The following is a 23,199-nucleotide window of genomic DNA, read 5'->3' on the forward strand; positions in this document are numbered from 1 at the left end:
TCTTTGTGGCATAGATTCAATGAGGTGTTGGAAACAATCCTCAGAGATGTTGGTCCATATTGACGTGATGGTATCACGCAGTTACCCATTTAAGCAGTCTGCCCATTCTCCTCTGACCTCAACAAGGAATTATCGTCCACACAACTGCCTCTCACTGGATACAGTATCTTCCTTTTTTTCAGATGATTCTCTGTAAACCCAAGAGATGGTTGTGCATGAAAATCCCAGTAGATCAGCAGTTTCTGAAATACTCAAAAGCAGCCTGTGTGGCACCAACAGCCATACCAATTTCTTCCCCATGGTTTCAATTTCATCAAGTCGTCTTGATGAACGGGATCAGGCTCGGGAGCAGCCTGATCCCCGCAGCTATAGTGGCCCTTAACAGCAAGCCCCACTGACCAGTCTGTTTGCCATTGTATTGCTGCTTATTGTTGTTATTAGTGCTATTGTAGATGTCTGTGCTGTCCATCTTGTGCTGTGCTACTGTGATATTGTTGTTGTCTGTCTTGTGATGTGCTACTGTTTACTGCGTTATCTGTCTTGTTATGTACAATGTATTGTACAGTCGGTGAAGACAAATTTCCCTACAGGGACCAATAAATCCAATCTAATCTTCACAATGCTTAGATGCCTAAATGCATTGAGTTTCTGCCAGGTGTTCAGCTGATTAGCTATTTGTGTTAAGCAATTGGACAGGTATACATAATAAAGTGGTCAGTGAGTGTGTTCCCAAGAAAGCCAAAACTCACTTTTCCCTTTGTTAAACATTCAGGTTTATTAACATTTTGGATTGAGTGACATCTCTGCCATTTGTTCAACAATAAAAATGAATCCTCAGGAATACAACCTGCTGAATAATTGCACATGCAGCGTAGGCTTCTGTGGATGTGAGTGGAGAAACTTGGAAAAGTGCCACATTTGCCTGTTGCATCCTGATTCACAGCTTCATGTTGGGGTGGAGAAGGGCCATGAAGTGGGAAAACAAGTCTTCCAACATGCCTTCTTACAAGAGTGCAGCTGAAATTTTGCAGGTTATTTTTAAGAACATCCTCCTCCATACTTAATCGTGAAGGTGATGTAACTGTAGACAGACGTAACTGGTGATGCAAGACAAAAGTTGCACTATGCAGTTTCTCCAAACACAATCACAGAAACCTGTAACTTCTACAGAGTTGTCTGGGTGTCTTGTTGGCGTGCCTCCTGAATCTCCTTCCAGCATGGCCACTCCAATTTTGAGAACAGCCAACTTGACAGATTTAACGTGCAATATGGTCATGTTGGTATTTCTTAATATTTAATGTAAATAAAGTCCAAGACATATTCAGTGACTTGGAAATACTCCTCTGACCTGTCTCAAGAAAAATGGAAATTTCAGCATTATACATACAACTAATTCCCTTCGTCCCAGTGTTTTTAAGGAATGTGTTGCAGGCCTTAAATGCAGGAATGGCTGTATATTCAACTGAAATGAAGGTGACCACACAACACTTAATATACCTGGGCTCATATTGTTTGCGTAGTAACAGAAGTCAAAATAAAAGGTAAGGACCACTAGGGTTTTTTGTTTGTTTGTTTTTAAACTGCATTTTCCATATCATTCCAACTTTTTCTGATTTGGAATTGTACATGGAGTCCATGCTCAAACCTGCAACAATACTGTCCTTACAGCAAACGGATTTTACAAAGCCATTTATTTAACAGTGAATCACTACAGAGATCAAAAGCCATTTGTAAATACAAAATAATTCACCCCCCACCAAAAAGAGAAGAAGAGAAAGCAGCAAACTTTTGCTTGAAGCCTCAGGTTGTCAGATGAGGATATACTGGTTTCGTTGTAGCTGGATACAACTAAAACTTTAATTTTGTCAGAAAGGCCTAGCCCACTTTTTGAAATTAATTGCCTACATTATTTGCTCAAGCCCTAAACCTAGACCAAAAGTCTTTACGGGGTTGACTTAAACATTAAAAATTCTGAACATAACCTAAATTAGACAGTTTTCCAAACTTTCTAATAAGATAAATCAAATGGGTTGACATTCCAATACATCAAGCGAGACAGATGTGTAAGCATAACACAAAGAAGCCCCCCCCAGGAAAAAAAAAAAAAAAACACGTCATGCAGTTAGGTGAACACTACAACACATCCCTGCAAGCCAAATTAAATCTATGTGACAAGTTATTTCATTATTCCTTGACTGTCAAGCTAGTCATACACAAACTGGAGAAAACAGTGGGCAAGTTGATTAGCTGAATTTGCACAGAAAAATTACGCTTTCATTCTGTTTTCGTTTCCTCCTGCTCCACTTTCACCTCCTCATAGGCTGCTTCCTCCTCTTTGTCCTCCCCATCGTCTGTCTTGGAGTTGGGCACCCAGAGCCCTGAGTCTATGCATCGCTTCATGTGAGCCTTTGCCTCCTAAATATTGTAAAATCTTGTGTTAATGTAGCCACACAACAATAAATATGCAGCAGAACATTCTACATTTATGATTAAGGGAGGTGTCTTTGCCAGTCCTCACAGATCGAAATTTGATTGAATTTATTATCAGCTACATGCAATTACTTGCTTTGATGTTTTCCTTGAACCTGTTTTTTTTTTTTTTTGTAGTCCTGCTGCCTCCTGCTGGAAGACTACAGACGGCATTTTGCCCTGAATGTTTTGTTTAATAAACCCTCTGCCATATTACAGGTGCCCAATGGGTTTCTATGTATACTGATTCCACCACAATAATAATAATAAATTACACATGAAATACAGTGTTTTGTCTTGAAAATATGTCTGCCAAGATTTCATTCTGAAATGGTTTCTTAGTCCTGTCGAGCAGTCTACAAAAACTTCCAATGTACTGATCATCAAGAACTTTAACACAATGTACACACCATCTGGTGGCAGCAGTACTGCAGTCATACATATGCGAGGAACAGTGAGGAATCTCTCTCTCTTTTTTCTTTTTGAATTTAAAAACATATGCGGCAGCATAGCGGGCAAGAAGTTAGTATACTCATTTCCAGAGCAGAAGGTTTAGGGTTCAAGACCAGCACTGCCCATTGTCCACATGATGTGGATTTGTGACAGAAAGGAAATCAGGTATAAAGCTTGTGCCAAATCAACATGCAGGTCCATCTCAGATCTGTTGTCGAACAGGACTTACTTTTTAAACATTTGTGAGTCAACCCATGCTGTTTGATAAGCAATTAAAATGTAGTAATCATGAAGATGTGTTAGATTTCATGTCAATACGTAAAATAAAATAATTCAACATGTCAAATGTCTATTTTGAAATCGTGTAGTTTATAATTTTATTAGAATAAATTTATGATCTTGGAGCAGCTGTTTTCATTTCATTTTATGTTGTTCCTTAGCATGACCTTTCAGACAGTGCCATTGCACCTGTAGCTGGCTTAGCTAAACCTTTAAAATGATATAAATAGTAAGAGTGCAGCTTTACTTCAGCCATTAACCTGTTGAACACCAGAACTAATGAATAAATCAAACAAATGTCCAAACTCGATTGTACATTAATGCTTCCATTAGGCTGCCGTGAAATCTTAAAAGAAGAAAAAGAACAATCATAATAATAACAATAATAATAATTCAGCCTACAGTGAGCACCAAAGGTCCTACTCCCCTCCACGTGCTACTCTAATTTTATCCTTCTTGGTATCAAATGCCTTTTTTTTTTCTTCCTTTCTGAACACTGACCTTCAACTTTTCCACTTTCTTATAGAGCTTCTAAAGTGTTTTTCAACTGCTGGTATCCTTCTTGGTTGCAAGTTTTTGCACACACGCAAGATCATACTAAACCCATAGAACCAAAACAGGATGAAAAGCATGTGAATAAGTGGTACCAAGGCTGATGATTTTAAGGTTCAGAACATCATGGTTTGCGTTTGTCAGGCACGCCAGTGACACTCATATTTTTTTAAGCAAAAAGGGTTATCACTCAAAGGACAAAATTGTCAAAGGTGCGTAGAACACTTAAAGGCTTGATTACTAACAATGCAGTAATATGAATAAGGTTGTAAAAAGTAACCTACCGTTGGATCCATCTTGCTGATAACATCTTGCAACATTTGGATGTCCTTCTCATCAAAGCACTTCTGCATCTCCTGCAATTGACAACATTCTTAACGAGGCATTTTTATCGTAATACAAAGAGGCAAAAGCTGTGATCATTACAAAAAAGACTGGACTTACAGCCGGCAAGGACTCGTACACATCAACCGGGTCAAGCCCTCCAGGTCCCAGTCGCTTTTGTCTTTCTTCTTCCTCATACTCTTTCATGGCTTTTTCTATGCGGATCTTTGCCCTGCCTCGAACCCTTTCCTTAAAAGACTCCAGCTCATCATTGAAAGCATCCTGGTACTGCTGGTCTGCCGTCTGCAGGGAATATAATGCCAGTGTGTTATTCATACTTCAGTAATGCATTCATTTATTTGTAATCAAAGCATGCAAATGCACTGATTCACCTTAATCTTGGCAAAGAACTGACGAAAGCAACCTCGGGGATCGACTTTGAGGCTTTTGGCCAATTCCAGAATGAACTGCATGACAATGGTCTGATGAGCCACTTGCTGCATGAGAGCATGTTTCTATGAAAGAAAGGAGTTTTTTTTTTTTTTTTTAATCTTTATCCAACACTGTTGATGCTTGAAATATTTGAGTTAATGCATCTAAATCTTAAATCATGAGTACATTAATTTAATTAATCAATGTGAAGAAATAATGGGACAGCGCATTTGGACCTATGTTTATCTTGTGTGTCTGTAGGAGAGCATCTGGACAAATGTTCAAGTTTACCTCCTCAACTTCCAGGTCAATGCACATGATAACGAGGTAATTGGCCGTCTCTTCACAAACAAGGTGAGAGTGGTCAGAAAGATACTTCTGGCTGTCATCCCAACGTCGCAGCATGCCTACAGCAACGACAGAAATGAAGGGCCACCATCATTCTTCTACAGGATCATTGTAAATTATGCGCTCAACAACGGGAGCTGACACTTACCAAAATGCTTCATTTGCTTCTCATATTTCTCCACAAAAGTTTTATGCTTTTGCTCCTTCTCTTCTTCCGTCACTTCGTGGGATTCATGTTTGATGTTAACAATGCTCTGCACAATAGGGAAGAAAACAAACAAACAAACAAAAAAATCAGGACGCATGGCTCCAATATATTCAAACTGAATGTCATATAGTACATAACAGTGTCAGTCTGTATGAACTCATGACCCTGTCCATTGTCCATCGAGTGTGAGGTACCAGATCTGCTGCAACGCGCACTACGGCCTCTATATGATCAAAGTAGGAGCTGTGTCTGCATTCTCTGTATTTCATCAGACCTGCTTTTGGTGGGTGCTGGACTCCACCAGTGCTGTCGCTCATCACCAATCCTCTTCGTGATATTCATGAACAGTCAGGGACTGGAGGGTGTCCAGTTTGGTCTGAACAAATTATTATCAGCTGGTTTAGCGGGTGGATGGAAGAAACATATGGTAGGACTTTTACTCACTGAAGGCAGGGTTTTTCACCTCTGGCACTGGGCAGGCTTGAAGCAGAGTGCTAAGAGAGTAGGATGACGATCTGCACTGTCAAATCTGAGGCCATGGTCCTCTGTCTGAAGAGGGAGATTTTCCCATCTGAATCAGGGGAAAGTTACTGCCCCAAGGGGACGAGTTCAAATATCAGGTTCTTGTTCACAAGTGAGGGTAAGATAAAGTGTGTAATAGAGGGTGAGTGCTGTATCTGAAGTCCTAGCACAAATGCTGTAAGAGAACAAAGAACAAGAGATAACTGAGCCAGAAGGTAAGGCTCTTGATTTATGCTCCTATCCTCATCTATGGCAATAAGCTTAGATACATACGGTATGTGCCTGTGAACACAGCGGAATGAGGAAGACAAGGTGTGTGATGTTTGTGTAGGCTCTCAGTTGTCCAGGTGTTTTCCATAGTAGAGAAGCTTGAATCTTCGACTGGACTGGGTTGCTTGACGCGAGGACGTTTCGCTTCAAATTGCAGAAGCTTCCTCAGCTAAAATTCTTGCTCTAGTGGTCTGACTTCTGTCTAGTTTACAATTAATTCTTCTCTACAAGAGTCAAGACAGAAGTCAGACCACCAGAGCAAGAATTTTAGCTGAGGAAGCTTCTGCGATTTGAAGCGAAACGTCCTCGCGTCAAGCAACCCAGTCCAGTCGAAGATTCAAACTTCTCTACTACGGTGTGTGATCTTAACTCATGATTAGATAAAAGAGCTGTTTTCCCCTCACTGACAATTAACAGGTGAATCTAATGGATGATGAGGTTTGTATGGCTGTAAAGTAATGTACCATATTAAGTATAACATTATATCATTGGGTTATTGCCTAATTGTTATTACCTAATGATGCTGCTGCCAGTGTGTTCTCTCTCATCCTACGTCTGTTCTGGTCAAATACAAATTGAAAATACAATAACTTACCTTTTGACATCCAAAGCCTGGCATTTGACCATACCTATCATATGTGTATTTCCTGTATGACATTTCCTCTAAAGCTGTACGGCCTTTCAAATTTCACAAAACTGACAAAATTGAGTTTCACCAAAATCCAAGATTTATAACGTAGTTTATTTATATAGTACTTTAATATATTCGTAGTATAGTATTTAGTATAGTAGTTTATATAAATTTTTTTTTACTTTCACTTTTGATACTCTGTGTGCTTCTTATCCTGTGTGCTGCTATACAATGCTGCTGGAACCTCAATTTCCCTGAGGAAGTCTTCACAAGGGATTAATAAAGTTCTAGCTAATCTAATCTATTTTTGTAACATGTTGCAAAATTGCAGCTCATTTTAATGAAGAGAAAATATTTATCTGGGGGGAATTCCATGGCTAATACAGTGGACCCTCGACATACGAGTTGTTTGAAATACGAGCTGTCACTCGGTCCATATTGTTGTTTGGAATATGAGCGGAAATCTGAGCTACGAGTCACACTTCAGGACACCACCGGAGCAAAAAGGAAGGTGGAGAGAAGAAGGAGGACGAGCTTCAAGTGCAGACGTTAAGGCAGCGGAAGAATACGCAACACATTTTTGCTGCACTTGTTGTGAAGGAAGGCTATGTGCCGCAAAAAGTGTTTAACTGTGAGGAAACTGGATTATTCTGGAAAAAACATGCCACAGAGGATGTATATAATAGCAGAGGAGAAGAAAAACACGAAAAAACACCTAGAAAAAGTGTCCACTGGTCGTGCTTCAGCACTTTTTAATGACACTTGTCCGTCACATTTCCACAACATTTTGAAAGGCAGGCAGAAGCAAACCTCCTTGGATAGGTTTTTATCCAAAAGACCTGCAAGTTTACAATTAAAGTTACATCTGTATGATCTTTTTAAAGATCTACAGTTTAAGTTTGTGTTTACAGTGTGAGCAAACCTTCCCCCCTCCCTCCCTCCCTTCTCCATATCCGTTAACCGCATTTTTCTTTTATTTTATTATGTACAGGTAAAGTATACATGTCTATTTGTTAATAATAAAATGTATTTTTTCATAATTTGGGATGTTTTATAAGGCTGGAACGGATTCATCCATCCATCCATCCATTTTCTTCCATTTTATCCGGAGTCGGGTCGCAGGGGCAGCAGCACAAGCAAAGCTGCCCAGACCTCCCGATCCACACACATCTCGCCCAGCTCCTCTGGTGGAACCCCAAGGCGTTCCCAAGCCAGCCGAGGCCTCTTCCCGATGGGACGTGTCTGGAACACCTCTCCAGCGAGGCGTCCAGGGGGCGTCCGGAAAAGATGCCCGAGCCACCTAAACTGGCTCCTTTCGACGGGAGGAGCAGCGGCTCGACTCCGAGCTCCTCCCGAGTGACCGAGCTCCTCACCCTATTTCTAAGGGAGCGCCCAGCCAACCCTGCAGAGGAAACTCATCTCGGGCCGCCTGTACTCGCGATCTCGTTCTTTCAGTCATGAGCCAAATCTCATGACCATAGGTGAGGATCGGAACGTAGATTGATCGGTAAATCGAGAGCTTTGCCTCCATGCTGCACCGATCTGTCTATCGATCTCACGCTCCATCCGTCCCTCACTCGTGAACAAGACCCCAAGATACTTAAACTCCTCCAGTTGAGGCAAGGACACTCCAACGACCTGAAGAGGGCAAAGCACCTTTTTCCGGTTGAGAACCATGGCCTTGGATTTGGAGGTGCCGATTTTCATTCCAGACGCTTCACACTCGGCTGCAAACTGCCCCAGTGCATGCTGAAGGTCCTGATTTGACGAAGCCAACAGAACCACATCGTCCGCAAACAGCAGAGACAAGATTCTGTGGTTCCCAAACCAGACCCCCTCTACACCCTGGCTGCGCCTAGAAATTCTGTTCATAAAGGTAATGAACAGAACCGGTGTCAAAGGGCAGCCCTGGCAGAGGCCAACGTGCACTGGAAACAGCTTTGACTTACTACCGGCAATGCGAACCAAGCTCCTGCTGTGGCCGTACAGGGACTGGATAACCCTTAGCAAAGGACCCCGGACCCCGTACTCCAGGAGCACCCCCCACAGGGTGCCCCGAGGGACACGGTCAAATGCCTTCTCCAGATCCACAAAGCACATGTGGACTGGTTGGGCGAACTCCCATGAACCCTCGGGCACCCAATGGAGCGTGTAGAGCTGGTCCAGTGTGCCGCGACCAGGACGAAAACCACACTGCTCCTCCCAAATCCAAGGTTCGACTATTGGTCGAATTCTCCTCTCCAGTACTCTGGAATAGACCTTACCGGGGAGGCTGAGGAGTGTGATCCCCCTGTAGTTTTAGCACACCCTCCAGTCCCCCTTCTTAAACAGAGGGACCACCACCTCGGTCTGCCAATCCAGATGCACTGTCCCCGACCGCCACGCGATGTTGCAGAGGCGTGTCAGCCAAGACAGTCCCACAACATCCAGAGACTTAAGGTACTCAGGACGGACTTCATCCACCCCAGGAGCCTTGCCACCGAGGAGCTTCTAACCACCTCGGTGACTTTGGCCTGGGTAATGGCTGAGTCTGCCTCTGAGTCCCCAGTCTCTGCTTCCTCTTCAGAAGATGTGACGATGGGATTGAGGAGATCCTCAAAGTATTCCTTCCACCGCCCGACAACATCCCCAGTCAGGGTCAACAACTCCCGTTTGGGACTGCCAGGTCTGACCGGCTTCCTCCCCACCAAGCAGATCCAACTCACCACCAGATGGTGATCGGTCGACAGGTCAGCCCCTCTCTTCACTCGAGTGTCCGAGACACGTGGCCGAAGATCAGATGATACAACTACAAAGTCGATCATCGACCTCCGGCTCAGGGTGTCCTGGTGCCACGTGCACTTATGGACACCCTTGTGCTCGAACATGGTGTTCGTGATGGACAAACTGTGACTAGCGCAGAAGTCCAACAACTGAACACCACTCGGGTTCAGATCGGGGAGGCCGTGCTTCCCGATCACCCCCCTCTAGGTCTCACTGTCGCCGCCCACGTGGGCATTGAAATCCCCCAGGAGAACAATGGAGTCCCCAGTCGGAACGCTATCTAGTACCCTTCCCAGGGACTCCAAGAAGGTCGGGTCTCGGTCCTTGATTTTTTACTGGTCATGGGAGCTTCTGAACTGCCCTTAGTCTGACCCGTCAACTAGGACCTGTTTGCCTTGGGAGACCCTACAAGGGGCACAAAGCCCCCGACAACATAGCTCCTAGGAGCATCCGGGTACACAAACTCCCCCACCACGATAAGATGGCTGCTAGAGGGGGAGACGGATTTAAATTATTTTAATTATTTTCAATGGGGAAAATTCATTTGAAATACGAGCAGATTGGCTTATGAGGTTGGTCACGGAATGAATTAAACTCGTATCTCGAGGTTCCACTATACTTTTCCTTCTAACCCCCTGTGCACATATGTGAGGTTTTGAGATTACCAGTGACCTGACCCACTTGCTTGATGCACGTTTCTAGGACATGCAAGCCAACTAGAGCTGAAACGATTAGTCGAGTAACTCGAATAATTCGATTACGAAAAATGTTCGAGGCAAATTCTGTGCCTCGAAGCTTCGTTTAATGTTGCAATACATATGCCAGGCCTGTGTGTGGCGCTGCAACGTCCGCAGAAAAAACAAAAAACAGAAGAAGTCTGGAGCATAACAGCTAATGAAATTAGCAACGATAGCTACCGCTTTCCAATGTGACACACAGAGTAAAATAAAGCCTTTTAAAGAGAAAGATGGTTCCACGCTGATCATCCTGAAATAGAGTTCCTGTGCATTAAAGCGAAAGCAGTGTGTTTTGTCTATTTTTAAAAAAACACATGGTCTGCTCTACGTGGGGAGGGACTAAACGACCCAGTGGCTGGCTGCTGTCTCTCTCTACCCGGATGTGAGGGGCTCTCAGACCGGGCGATTCACAGCTCTGTCCCCAGCTACATTGATAAACAGCAGAAGTCCACTCTTTCTTCTTCATTTCCCCTCAGAGTCACAATGAGTGTTTGACTTTTTGCTTTTTGGGCAACACACAACACTTCACAAACACGGTAACTTAAATAAAATAATAATTTTAAAAAAAGTGACTGCGAAATGCAGAGAAGGGATAAACAAAATCACGCAGGGACCCAGTCCATCAACCTTTATAAAAAATTAAAAAAAAAAACCTTAAAAATGGATAAATTTTACAAGTTGGAGAAAACAAAACAGAAAGCCACATCCCATCCGCCATTTCAGCAAAATGCAACCTTTGGAGCAGTGACAATGTGCCATTGCTCAGAGCAGAGTCCCTGGACTGATTGATGTTGTTTAAAAACAACAAGAAGGTCCTATTTAGTTCCGATTAACTCGATTAATTGCCAGAATAATCGATATGAATAGCTCAATTACTAAAATAATCGATGGCCTGCAGCCCTAAAGCCAACATCCATACGATGTCTTGTAAATCACTTCAGAGCTGGTATTTTGTTTCAAAAGAGCGTTTTTAGATTTCAGCAAGTGTGTTTTTTGCTAACTTGTACAAAATATACAAGAAACATATTGATTTATATAGAAGTAAACCATTTTCTTAGCGCCCCCCACCCCATATTGGTTTTTGTTCAAGCGAGCAGCCAGCTGACATCACGCTGCCTTTCTTTATTTTGATTGGCAGTTGCTATGTCCTTTCCAGCATCCTTGCACATTTCGAAGTCCCCCACGTGATTTATGGCATCTGATCGCTTGAATTTTACAGATCAGGGGTTGAAAATCTAAACTGTTTCCACACAGTGCAAATTTTGATCATATTGGCAATATAATATTATGAATCCCTTATTTAACTAAGGAATAAAATTATAGTGGTGCCAAAGAAAATTCTTTTTATGACTTAAATCTTAAAAAAAAATCCAAAGACTGTACAGCTTTAAGGTGAGAATTTCCTCAACTTAAACATCACCTGTAGTAAAGTAGCATGTTGACTCAATCAAAAAACAAATTAAAATCTCCACAGAATATAAATTTGGAGTCTTGTCCTGGTTTGATGTTATGCAAATGTAACCTTTCTTCTTGAAATTCTACTGAATCATCATGTGGTAGGTAGGTCATGTCAGGGTGCTTGTCTGGGTTTGTGTAGGTGTTTAATTTGGTCCAAACTTTGGGCTCTTAAAGACTTGTACTACACAACACACAGCCAGGTTCCAAAACAACTGAAAACATGAGAATTTTCCTGCCTCAGCAAATCAATCACATATAGCTTCATTATTATTAATTACACAATGCAAAAGGAAAGGAACAAGTATTATGAGACTACTGACAATAAGAATCCTTTCTTGTCAAGGTTGAGCACACATAATATTGTATCTACATAGTATAGCTGAAGCCATAATGATTCACTTTCCTTTGTATTTCCATAAAAGCAACATCAGAATGCCAGTATCGAAAACAATGCAAAAAGAATGGCACACTATAACGTTCTAACAATCCAGATCCTCTTAGTCCTCTCTCACCTTGCTGAAGCCATCGTGGCTCAGTGTGTCCACGTTCCACGCCTGCCTCTTCTCATCATGCTGGTGTTCTTCCAGCTTCTTCTCCCACTCCCTCTCCTCTTTCTTCAGTTTCTTCTCCTCAGCTTGGGCTTTGCTTAGCTCTGCTTTGGCATCATCCGTCGTCGTAATGGTCATCTCTTGTACTTTCTTACGTGCTTCTGAGAGCTTCCGCCGACATTCACCCAGTACCTTTTCTATTTCATCACCCTTTTTCTTAAATTGCTCCATTCGCTCAACACGTGCCTGGAGTGAAAACATCACAAGATCTGAAGGAAGCTTAATCACAATGCCAGTCCTCAACTTTTACAGTCAGGTCCATAAGTATTTGCACAGATGGCTTTTTTTTTGGGGGGGGGGGGGGGGGGGGGGGGGGGCTTTATCTCTGTACACCACCACAATGGAGTTGAAAAAGAAACAATCAAGATGTGCTTGTAGTGTTGCCCTTCAGTAGTGTAGACTTTCAGCTTTAGTTCAAGAGCGTGAACAACAATCTTGCATTAAACATTTAAGAATTACAAGCCATTTTTTTTCAATATTTATTTCATTAATTTAAAAGAAAAGCAGAAAAGCAGAAATGAGTACATTACAAGACACTGAATGAAAATATATGACTTATATATATAAGATATATAAGATACTTAAGATATATAAGACTTGTTCTTCCAAACTGCTCTTTTTCATTCAATGGTTTGTAATGTTTTGTTAATTTTGCTTTTGTTTTTCTTTTAAATGAATGAAATAAATCCTCAATAAAAAAACGAGCAGAGAGAAGAACAAGTCTTATTTTTCTGCCCCTTTTTACAATACAATCTTTCACTTTTAAGCATCATTATTCCACATTATTTAACAGATTACATTTTTTGACTTTGTCATATACCACTGACTTATTTCATAACTTTAGCCATTATTTAAAAGATTACATTTTTAACAGGTTACATTTTAGACTTAAAACATTTTAGACATTATTAACAGATTACATTGTAGACTTTGTCACAACCCACTGACTTATTTCATAGTTTCATACTTACTTAATACATCTAGTTTAATACATTTTTTAAAATAATTTAAGCGACCTTGATTCTTTGTTTTTTTTGTTGAGGTTGTTCCATAACTTTACACCATTCACTGCAATACTCCGTTCCTTTACTTTGGTTCTGAATCTTGGTTTTTAAAGACTTCTATTCCTTTCAAATTATAACTACTTACTCTTTTTTCAAACATATTTTGAATGTTTATTGGTAAGGTATTTTTATTAGCTTGGTGCATTGTTTGTAATATTTTCAAATCAACTAAATCATGAAATTTAAGTACCTTATACTTAATGAATAATGGATTAGATGGATCTCTAAAACGACTATTGCTAATCATTTTTAAAGCTCTTTTCTGCAGAATAAATAATGGTTGTGTATAAGTTTTACATGTTGATCCCCAGATTTCTACACAATAAGTTAAATATGGGACAACTGTACAATGTTAATAAACCATAACTATTCAACGAAAATTTTACTTTATGCAAAACAGCAATGGCTTTCGCTATTTTTCCTTTTGTGTAATTTATGTATGACTTCCATGTAAGATTTTCATCAACCATGACTCCTAGAAATTTTGTTTCTTTTACCCTTTGTATGTCCATTCCATCTATTTTTAATGACATCATTTTTTTCCACTCTGTCATTAAACAATATGAAATTTGTCTTATTAAGGTTTAGTGACAATCTGTTTATATCAAACCAATGTTTAACTTTTTCCAACTCTGTATTTATCACTTGTACTACTTCCTGTATATCTGATCCACAGTAAAATAATGTTGTATCATCAGCAAATAATATGCTGCCAAGTACTTTAGATACATTCACAAAGTCATTGATATACAAAATTAACAGTTTGGGTCCAAGCACCGACCCTTGTTGTACTCATAAATAATGTTACACAATTCTGATTTAGTATTATTTATCTGAACAAACTGTTTTCTATTTTCTAAGTAGCTTTTTACCCACTGATGTGCAATACCTCTAATTCCATATTGTTGTAACTTGTGAAGCAATCTTGAGTGGTCGATAACATCAAAAGCTTTTTTCAGGTCGATACAAATACTTACAAAATAATCCTTATTACCTATTGTTGTTGATATTTTCTCTGTTAATTCCATAATTGCCATAGCTGTCGAATGTTTTGTTCTGAATTCATACTGAGCATTATTTAAAATATGATGTTTCTCAATGAATTTGTCCAACCTTGTCACAAAAACTTTTTCCATAATTTTAGAAAACTGTGGAAGCAATGACATTGGCCTGTAATTTGAAAAATTATGTTTGTCTCCATTTTTATATAATGGGACTACCTTGGCAATTTTCATTTCGTCTGGGAAAATTCCTGTTCACAGAAACAGATTACAAATGTAAGTGAATGGTTCAATAACAGTTTCTATTATACTTTTTACAGTCATCATGTCTAAATCTTCATAGTCGGTTGATCTTTTGCTTACACAGTTTTTTTTTTTTACAATATTTCTTATTTCATCTTTTCCCACACTGTCAAGGAAAATACTATTGACCGTATTTACAAGTGTATTTAATTTATCTTCTACTATTAGTTTATTTCCCACCAGACTTGATCCCACATTTGAAAAATAATCATTAAACTCATTTGCAACTTCTTTTATGTCATATATCTCTTTATTTTCCTTGACAAAGTAATTTGGAAAAGTTGATTTCACTCCATCACTTTTAATCACACTATTTATAATTCCCCATGTTGCCTTTATATTATCTTTACTTTTATTTAATTGTTCACTATAATAATCTTTTTTTGTTTCCTAATTATTGTCAATAGTTTATTTTTATATTTTTGTATCTGTGTTCTGTTTCCTTTGTTTGCATTTTTAAAAAGCACCTATATAAATAGTTTTTCTTTACACAAGCATTTTTTATTCCCTTAATCAGCCATGGTTTATTTACTCTTTTCTTACTAATTTTTATTAATTTACAGTTTTTATTATATGACTTCATCAGTATTTTCATAAATGAATTATATGCTACGTTAACGTCGCCGACATAAACTTCTTCCCAATTTTGATTTTTAAGGTCATAATTTAATGCCTCTAAGGCTTTTACTGACTTATCGCTTTTAAAATTTACAACAGTTTTTTTCTTGTACCAATTTTTGTATTTAAATATTGAAAAAAACTGGTAAATGACCACTAAGATCTGTCATCAAGATCCCATTCGTAATAATTTCATCTGTTCTATTTGTGAATATATTGTCAATTACAGATGCACTTTGCGATGTAATTCCGGTTGGTTTTGTTATCAAGGGGAATAAACCCAAACTATACCTTGAATTCACAAAACCACTTGTTCTTTGGCAACTGGAGCTTTCTATATTAATGTTAAAGTCTCCACACATAAAAAACGTTTTGTTTTTGATTAGATGGAATAATTCTATTATTTTATCTGTAAATTTCACAACGCAAGAGTCTGGTGCTCTGTATACACAACCGATTAGAATATTTTTAGATGTTTCATGTACAATTTCCACTGTTACAATTTCTATGACATCATCTATAATTGTCATTTCTTCTACAATTGTACATGTCAGATCTGTTTTTGTGTACAAAGCAATACCTCCGCCTTTTTTTATCTCTTCTGTTCACAAAATACATCTCATATCCCTCCATTTGAACATCAGCTATGAGGTCATCTTTAAGCCAAGATTCTGTGATTGCAATAATGCTGCATCTATTTTTAAACTGATTTAAATAATCTTTTATTTTTGACATTTTACAATAAACGCTTCGGCTGTTTATATGTATAAGTGACAGGGTATCTTCTGTAATTATTTCACTGTTTAACTGTTCTTCCATATAATACTCACAACCAATTGTTTTTAAGTCAAATATACTTTCATCAATGTTGGTGTCTATGTCATATATTTTATCATCTGTTTCCATGTTTGATATGATTTTTGTTGGTCAAATTACCAACTGGCATCATACTTAATTGTTTATTCAGGTCTGTATTTACTTTCTATTCAGGTGTGTATTTATTTACACAGTTGCCCCATTTTCAGAACCCATAAGTAACTGGACAAACTAAATATAATAGTTAATGTGAAAACAAAACATCACTTTTACAGTAGGTTTTCTTTTGACAAGTCAGGGGATGAATACATGAACTTTGTAAGTTGTTGAAATGTCTTGGACTTTATTTGCATCAAACATTAAGATATACAAACAGCATGGTACTCATTGGTAAATCTGTCTGAGTCGGCTTACTAAGGGACAGACCAAAGTCACCAACACCCATGAAAACTCTGATGGAGTTATAGGCGTCTATGGTTGTGATAGGAGAAACTGGGCACAGTGCAACTTTTATCTGATGCACACAGTCATAGCTTCATGGTGTGTGGCATACAGAAGGATTTTAATACAAGAAACCAGATCAATCTAGGCCCGAGGCTTCCGTGTGCTTCTTGGCAAACTATAATTAAATTTTAACAGAAATTAAATTGCCCGAAATTTAGTCCTGACTGCACCATGATAGCAACTGAATGGGAAGTCAAATTAAAAACAAAGCATACATTACTTCTGCTTTTGGCTTCTCACTAGGATGACAGTGATAGCTAGCAAGCAAACTTTTGTTTAACTTTTTACGTTTCCTCACATCTAACATTAAGGTTAAACTTTTTTTGCTAGCAGTTACTAGCATTAGACACTTGCCATCACTGCAAGCAGGGTGGGTCCTAACCACAGTTAGGACACAACAGTTATGGATGGACAGTTATCTGGCCATCCATAACATCGGAGGGGTAGGTCGAGCTCCAGTTCCTTCAGAGTTGCATGAGTGTCTTGGTGGCTTCCCTCACCAGTCTTGTTCTTGAAAGCTACTACTCCAGATTTACTGTGCCACATTGTTTGAATTTCTTAATGAACAATGTAAATGAAGTCCAAAACATACTGACTTGGAAATATTTGTATAAAGACACCTGGCTGTAAAAGTGATGATTTGTAATAACAATAACCCTACAACTTGTCCAATTCCTTGTGGGGTCTGAAAATGAGAGGGAATGTGTACACACAACTGTAATTCTTAAACCACTGCAGCACTTTTGTTGAACTCCTTGAACTGCTTGGTGAATGATTTTCTGTATGCAATGGATTCGGACACCAATGATGGTTTTAGTGCTTTTAGAGCTTAGTGCTGCGTTTGATACTGTGGATCATCGTGTTTTACTTGATAGGCTGGGAAATTACTTTGGGATTACTGGAAGTGTCCTTGCTTGGTTAACGTCATACTTGTCCAGTCATTCTCATTGTGTTGTGTATAATAACATTACCTCTGGCCTTGGTGAAATGAAGTTTGGGGTTCCACAGGGGTCTGTGTTAGGCCCCTTGCTTTTCTCACTTTATATAGCGGCCCTTGGGCATATTCTGCAATATTACGGGATTGCCTGTCATTGCTATGCTGATGATACTCAATTGTACATGCCAATAACTGCTAGTAATCTTACCCATATAAAATCCTTAGAAGACTGCCTTGTATCTGTCAGAAGTTGGTTGTCTAGTAACTTCCTACTCTTAAATTCTGATAAGACTGAAATGATGGGTCTCGGTCCAGCCAGACATCGGCATCAATTTGACCTGTTGCCACTTAATTTGGTTTCATGTGTTATACATCATACGGACAAAGTGAGAAATCTTGGGGTACTTTTTGATCCTACGTTATCCTTTGGCCCCCACATTAGAGATATTATGAGGACTACCTTCTTCCATCTGCGAAACATAGCGAGGATTTGTCCCATCCTGTCTATTGCTGATGCTGAGACTTTGATGCATGCATTTATTTCTTCCAGAATGAATTACTGTAATGCTTTATTTTCTGGTCTGCCGCAGTCCATCATTCAGGGTCTACAATTAGTGCAGAATGCTGCCGCCAGACTTTTGACACAAAGTAGAAAGTTTGACCACATTACACCCATTCTGGCGTCCCTTCATTGGCTTCCGGTTTCTGCCAGATCGGATTTTAAAGTCCTGCTGCTGGTCTATAAAATTGTTCATGGACTGGCTACTTCCTAACTGGCTGACTTGGTTAAGCCCTACGTACCTGCGTGGCCCTTGCGTTCGCAGGGCTTTTGTGTGTTCCAAGGGTGAATAAAAGTCTGTAGAGTATAGAGCCTTCTCCGACCATGGCCCTACTCTTTGGAACAATCTACCTCCAGTGACATGGTGGAGACTTTTAAATAAAGACTGAAGACCCACTTTTTTAGACTGTCTTATCATTAATCTATTCTGTTTTTATCTTTGCTTTGTAATTTCTTTTTATTCTACTGTGTTTTACCTTTTTGTGCCTTTTTGATTTTAAATTACTTTGTGTTGTTATAAATTGTGTGTTATGTGAAGCGCATTGGGTCGACTATGTCGTGAGATGGCGCTATATAAATTAATAATTAATAATAATTAAGTGAAGCTGAAAGTCTACACTACAACTCTTCTTTTTCTTTCGGCTGCTCCTGTTAGGGGTCTCCACAGCAGATCAATCATTTCCATCTCACCCTGTCCTCTGTGTCTTCCTCTGTCACACCAACCACCTGCATGTCCTCCCTCAGCACATCTATAAACTTCCTCTTTGTCCTCCCTCTTATCCTCCTGCCTGGTGGCTCCATCCTCAGCATCCTTCTCCGAATATACCCTGGGTCCCTCCTCTGCAAACGTCCAAACCATCTCAGTCTCTTCTCTCTGACTGTCTCCAAACTGTCCCACCTGAGCTGTCCCTCTGATACGTTCATTCATAATCCTGTCCATTCTCATCATTCACAAAGAGAATCACAACAGCTTCAGCTCTGCCACCTCTCTTTTTGTTAGTGCCACCATCTCTAAGCTGTACAACATAGCTGGTCTCACTACTGTCTTGTAAAATTTCCCCGCCACTCTTGCAGATATTCTTCGGTCACAAATCACTCTTGCCACCTTTCTCCACCCACTCCACCCTGTCTGCACTCTCTTCTTCACCTTTCTACCTCACTCTCCATTACTGGGGACAAATGACCCCAAGTATTTAAACTCATCTACTTTCACCACTTCTACTCCTTGTAACTGCACTATTCCACTGGGCTCCCTCTCATTTACACACATGTACTCAGTCTTGCTCCTACTGACTTTCATTCCCCTTCTCTCCAGAGCATATCTCCACCTCTCCAGGCTAGATTCAACTTGCTCTCTACTCTCACTACAGATCACAATGTCATCTGCAAACATCATAGTCCATGGGGACTCCTGTGTGATCTCATCTGTCAACCTGTCCATCACCACTGCAAACAAGAAAGGACTCAGAGCTGATCCTTGGTGTAATCCCACCTTCACCATGAATGAATGTCATGTCTACTGCGCATCGCACCACTGTCACGCTAAGCTGAACATGTCTTGCACTACCTTCACATACTTCTCTGTCACTCCAGACTAGTGCAGCAGATAACAGAATATTTGCAGAGGAATCCTTCAAATCCAGTTACAAGCACCAAAGTTTGACTGTGTATATCTTTTGGTACATATTTTAGAAAAATAACATTAGCCATTTGAATTTTCAATAGGGGGCAAATGAAGACCAGCATAAGGGTAAAAAAAGTTCCAATCATTTTTATACCACATTAAGTGTCTGATCACAAAGATTCCAAAAAGGTATAGTTTGGACTATATGTGACTGAATGGTCTGGAGTTATGGGGTAAAAACAGCAAGCATGGCGACAAAGGTCACTTTCAGTTTGTACAGGGGTCAAAAGTTAAAGTTGCTCCAATTATGGTAAAACATGATGCAAATTATTGGTTGAGTTAGTAGGATTTTAAAAAGGAATAGTTTGCACCATGTGTCAAGCTTAGATATCATGTTACGGGGTAACATATGTCACATGTCATAGAATCCAATGGACGTCAACATTGTTTGACCTTTACTTTGGAGAACAAACATTCAACACAGAACTATTCCATTTGTTTATCCTATTAGTTCAACCAATAATTTGCACCACGTTTTACTAAAACTGGAGCAACTTTAACTTTTGACCCCTATACAAACTGAAACCGACCTTTGTCACCATTCTTGCTGTTTTTACCTCATAACTCCAGAACATTCAGTTATAGATAGTCCAAACTATACCTTTTTGGAATCATTCTCATCAGATACATAATGTGGTATCACTTTAAATATGATTGGAACATTTTTTAAATTTTGACCTTGTGCAATTCTTCAACTGACCCCTACTTGGCCCCCTATTGAAAATTTAAATGGCTAGTTATTTGTCTACAATAATGTACCAAAAGGTATACACAGTCAAATTTTGGTGCTTGTAACCGGATTTGAACGATTCTTAAAGTTATCTGCTGTACTAGACTTCCTCATACTCACCGTAAGACTAGCTTCTTTTTCTAGCTCTTTCCTATAACCTCATGCTGTGGCTGGTTAACTTTATGTCTCTGTAGTTACTTCAGCTCTGCATTTCACCCTTGTTCTTTAAAAAAGAAACCAGCACACTTCGTCTCCACTCCTCAAGCATCCTCTTATTTCCTCTCTTAGACATTTCCATGCCTCCACTAGAATGTCATCTGGACCAACTGCCTTGACATTCTTCATCCTCTTCATAGCTGTCCTCACTTCATCCATACTAATGTCTGGCACTTCCTGATTTACTCTCTCCAGCCTTTTCTCTCTCTCATTTTCTTCATTCATCAGCTCCTCAAAATATTCCCTCCACCTTCTCAACATACTCTCCCTGCTTGTTAGCACATTACCATCTGCATCGTTTACCACCCTTATCTGCTGCACATCCATTCCAGGTCTGTCTCTTTGTCTGGCCAATAGGCACAAGTCTTTTTCTCCTACATTACTATTCAACTTCTTGTACAGCTCCCAATATGCCTTCTCCTTAGCTTTTGCAGCTTCTCTTTTCGCCTTATGCTGCATCTCCTTGTACTCCTGTCTACTTTTTTCGTCTCTCCAACCTCTTTCTCCGTACATGCTTTCCTGGACATCTTCATTCCACCACCAAGTCTTCTTTGTCTTCCTTCCGCTAATCCAGATGTCATACCCAGGTCCTTCCAAGCTGTCTCCCTCACCACATCTGCTGTACTTTTCCAGTTGTCCAAAACTGCTTCCCCTCCATCCAGTGCCTCTCTCACCTGCTCACTGAATTTCACACAAAAGTCTTACTCCTTCAGCTTCCACAATCTGATGCTTTTGGCTGCTCCCTTGTTTTCACTCACGGTCGCCACTACAGACCCAAGATGGGTCTGCGTGTTGACTTGTCCTTACCGATGGAACTACACATTACATAACACGAAGAAATGTGGCAAGGGTGGGGTTTGAAAGTTTCGCACTAACCACTTAAACTGTGCAGAAAACTACGTCACTGCCCAAGTACTTATGCAGCTGACTATAATTTAACGACGTCACTTAGGTTGTCTGGTTAGAGGACATATAAAGACGTATAAATACATGTTCTCTGATCACGTACGTACCTGATGTCTCCACCTGAAGAGGCTGGGTGTGTCGATGTTTGGATGAGTGTCATCTTCGTCATCTGACACTTCAATGTGGTCCCACACGCTGTAGTCGATCTTCGACATTATGCTACAAGAACCCAATGCACGCTAGCTAGCTCGGAAGATGCTCAGCTCCGCTAACTCGGACAAACGGAGTCAACCCAAAATGCATATACTTAAAAAAAAAAAAAAAGCTCAACTGCAATGTAATAACTACGTTTCTGATGTAATAAACACAAACAGGAAAGCAGTGCTAACCAGACTGCTACAGAATTCTAGAAAGATTTGCTTCAAAAAATAAACATTTCCGTCGACGTCATCACGCCAGCAGACGTAGTGCCAGAGTTTCAAATAAAACTATAATTCATCGAGCGTGCGCGCGCATCTTATAAATTAAATATCGTGGAAACAGTTAAGTATTTTTGTCAGTTATTTCAGAACGTGACGATTTTATTATACATTCTAAACTTATTACATATAAGCGAAAATATTTCAAGATTTTTTATTTTATTTTTATTAATATTTTATTTTAATTTTGATAATTATGGACTAGACATCTCCACAAACGTGACTGAAGAAAAACCCATTGCTAACTCTCTCATCTTCAATCGCTTATTCGGGATCGGGTCACAAGTCCTAGCAGAAAACTTCCCTGTCCCGGGCCACACTGACCACCTCTGACTGGAGTATCTGGAGGCGTTCCCAGGCCAGTGTGGAGATATAATCTCTCCACCTAGTCCTGGATCTTCCCAGGGTCTCCTCCCAGATGGGTCTGGAACACCTCCCTAGGGAGGTGCCCAGGGAGCATCCTTACCAGTTGACCAAATCACCTCATCTGGCTCCTTTCAACACGAAGGAGTAGTGGCTCCACTCTAAGCTCCTCACAAATGACTGAGCTTCTCACCTTACTTCTAAGGGAGACACAAGCCACCCTCCTGAGGAAACCCATTTCGGCTGCTTGCACCCACGATCTAGTTGTTTTGTCATGATCCAACCCTCATGACCATAGGTGAGAGTACAGGGACAAAGATTGACCGGTGGTTTACTGGGTGCCATTAAAAAAAAAAAAAAGTTGAACTTTGTCACCAAAACACTTGAAACTTCGCGTTTCTGTACCCGCAGCTTTAACTGGGAAGGAGCTTTTGCCATCCCTTGCTGTGAGATCACACCCACATGTTCTGTGGGACAGAGGTGTGTCCCACAGTTTTTGTGGGACAAACATTTTTGTGAAATATTTGCAAACATTAAAAAAAAAAACTAAGAAATCACATGTATAATACAAGTATTCACACCGTTCAATACTGCTCCAATACTTTGTTGATGAACTGTCGGCCCAGTCTGAGGTCAAGAGCGCTTTGGAGCAGGTTTTCATCCAGGATGTATCTGTACATTGCTGCAATCCTAATCTCCCAGTTCCTGCCAGTGAAAAACATTCCTCCAAACATGACGCCTGGCATTCACATCAAAGAGTTCAAGCTTTGTCTCATCAGACCAGAGAATTTTGTTTTTCATAGCCTGAGAGTCCTTCAGGTGCCTTTTGCCAAACTCCAGGCAGGCTGCCATGTGCCTTTTACTAAGGAGTGGCTCCATCTGGCCACTCTACAATACAGGCCTGATTGGTGGATTGCTGCAGAGATAGTTGTCCTTCTGGAAGGTTCTCCTCTCTCCACAGAGGA

The 23,199-nt window shown here is 40.1% G+C and overlaps 1 protein-coding gene across 1 annotated transcript; it reads right to left on the reverse strand.

Moving 5' to 3' along the window:
* Window positions 1-1,673: 1,673 nt before the first annotated feature.
* On the reverse strand, window positions 1,674-21,827 carry cdc37 (cell division cycle 37 homolog (S. cerevisiae)). Its single transcript, XM_034190145.1, has 8 exons — window positions 21,500-21,827; window positions 11,959-12,240; window positions 5,006-5,111; window positions 4,801-4,916; window positions 4,470-4,592; window positions 4,198-4,380; window positions 4,038-4,109; window positions 1,674-2,415 (listed from the first exon to the last, which is right to left on the reverse strand). The coding sequence occupies exons 1-8, from the start codon at window positions 21,605-21,607 to the stop codon at window positions 2,275-2,277; spliced, it is 1,131 nt and encodes a 376-aa protein (XP_034046036.1). The 5' UTR covers window positions 21,608-21,827; the 3' UTR covers window positions 1,674-2,274.
* Between the last annotated feature and the right edge of the window lie 1,372 nt (window positions 21,828-23,199).

This window comes from Thalassophryne amazonica, chromosome 16, assembly GCF_902500255.1.
Source record: "Thalassophryne amazonica chromosome 16, fThaAma1.1, whole genome shotgun sequence".
Classification (NCBI taxonomy): domain Eukaryota; kingdom Metazoa; phylum Chordata; class Actinopteri; order Batrachoidiformes; family Batrachoididae; genus Thalassophryne; species Thalassophryne amazonica.

Excerpts from the sequence above, each read along its gene's own strand:
- cdc37 (XM_034190145.1), bottom strand. The coding sequence starts at position 21,607 with ATGTCGAAGATCGACTACAGCGTGTGGGACCACATTGAAGTGTCAGAT. Across the intron at positions 12,241-21,499 it reads TCTTCAGGTGGAGACATCAG|GCACGTGTTGAGCGAATGGA; the intron begins GTACGTACGTGA and ends TTTTCACTCCAG. Across the intron at positions 4,381-4,469 it reads AGTTCTTTGCCAAGATTAAG|ACGGCAGACCAGCAGTACCA; the intron begins GTGAATCAGTGC and ends TATTCCCTGCAG.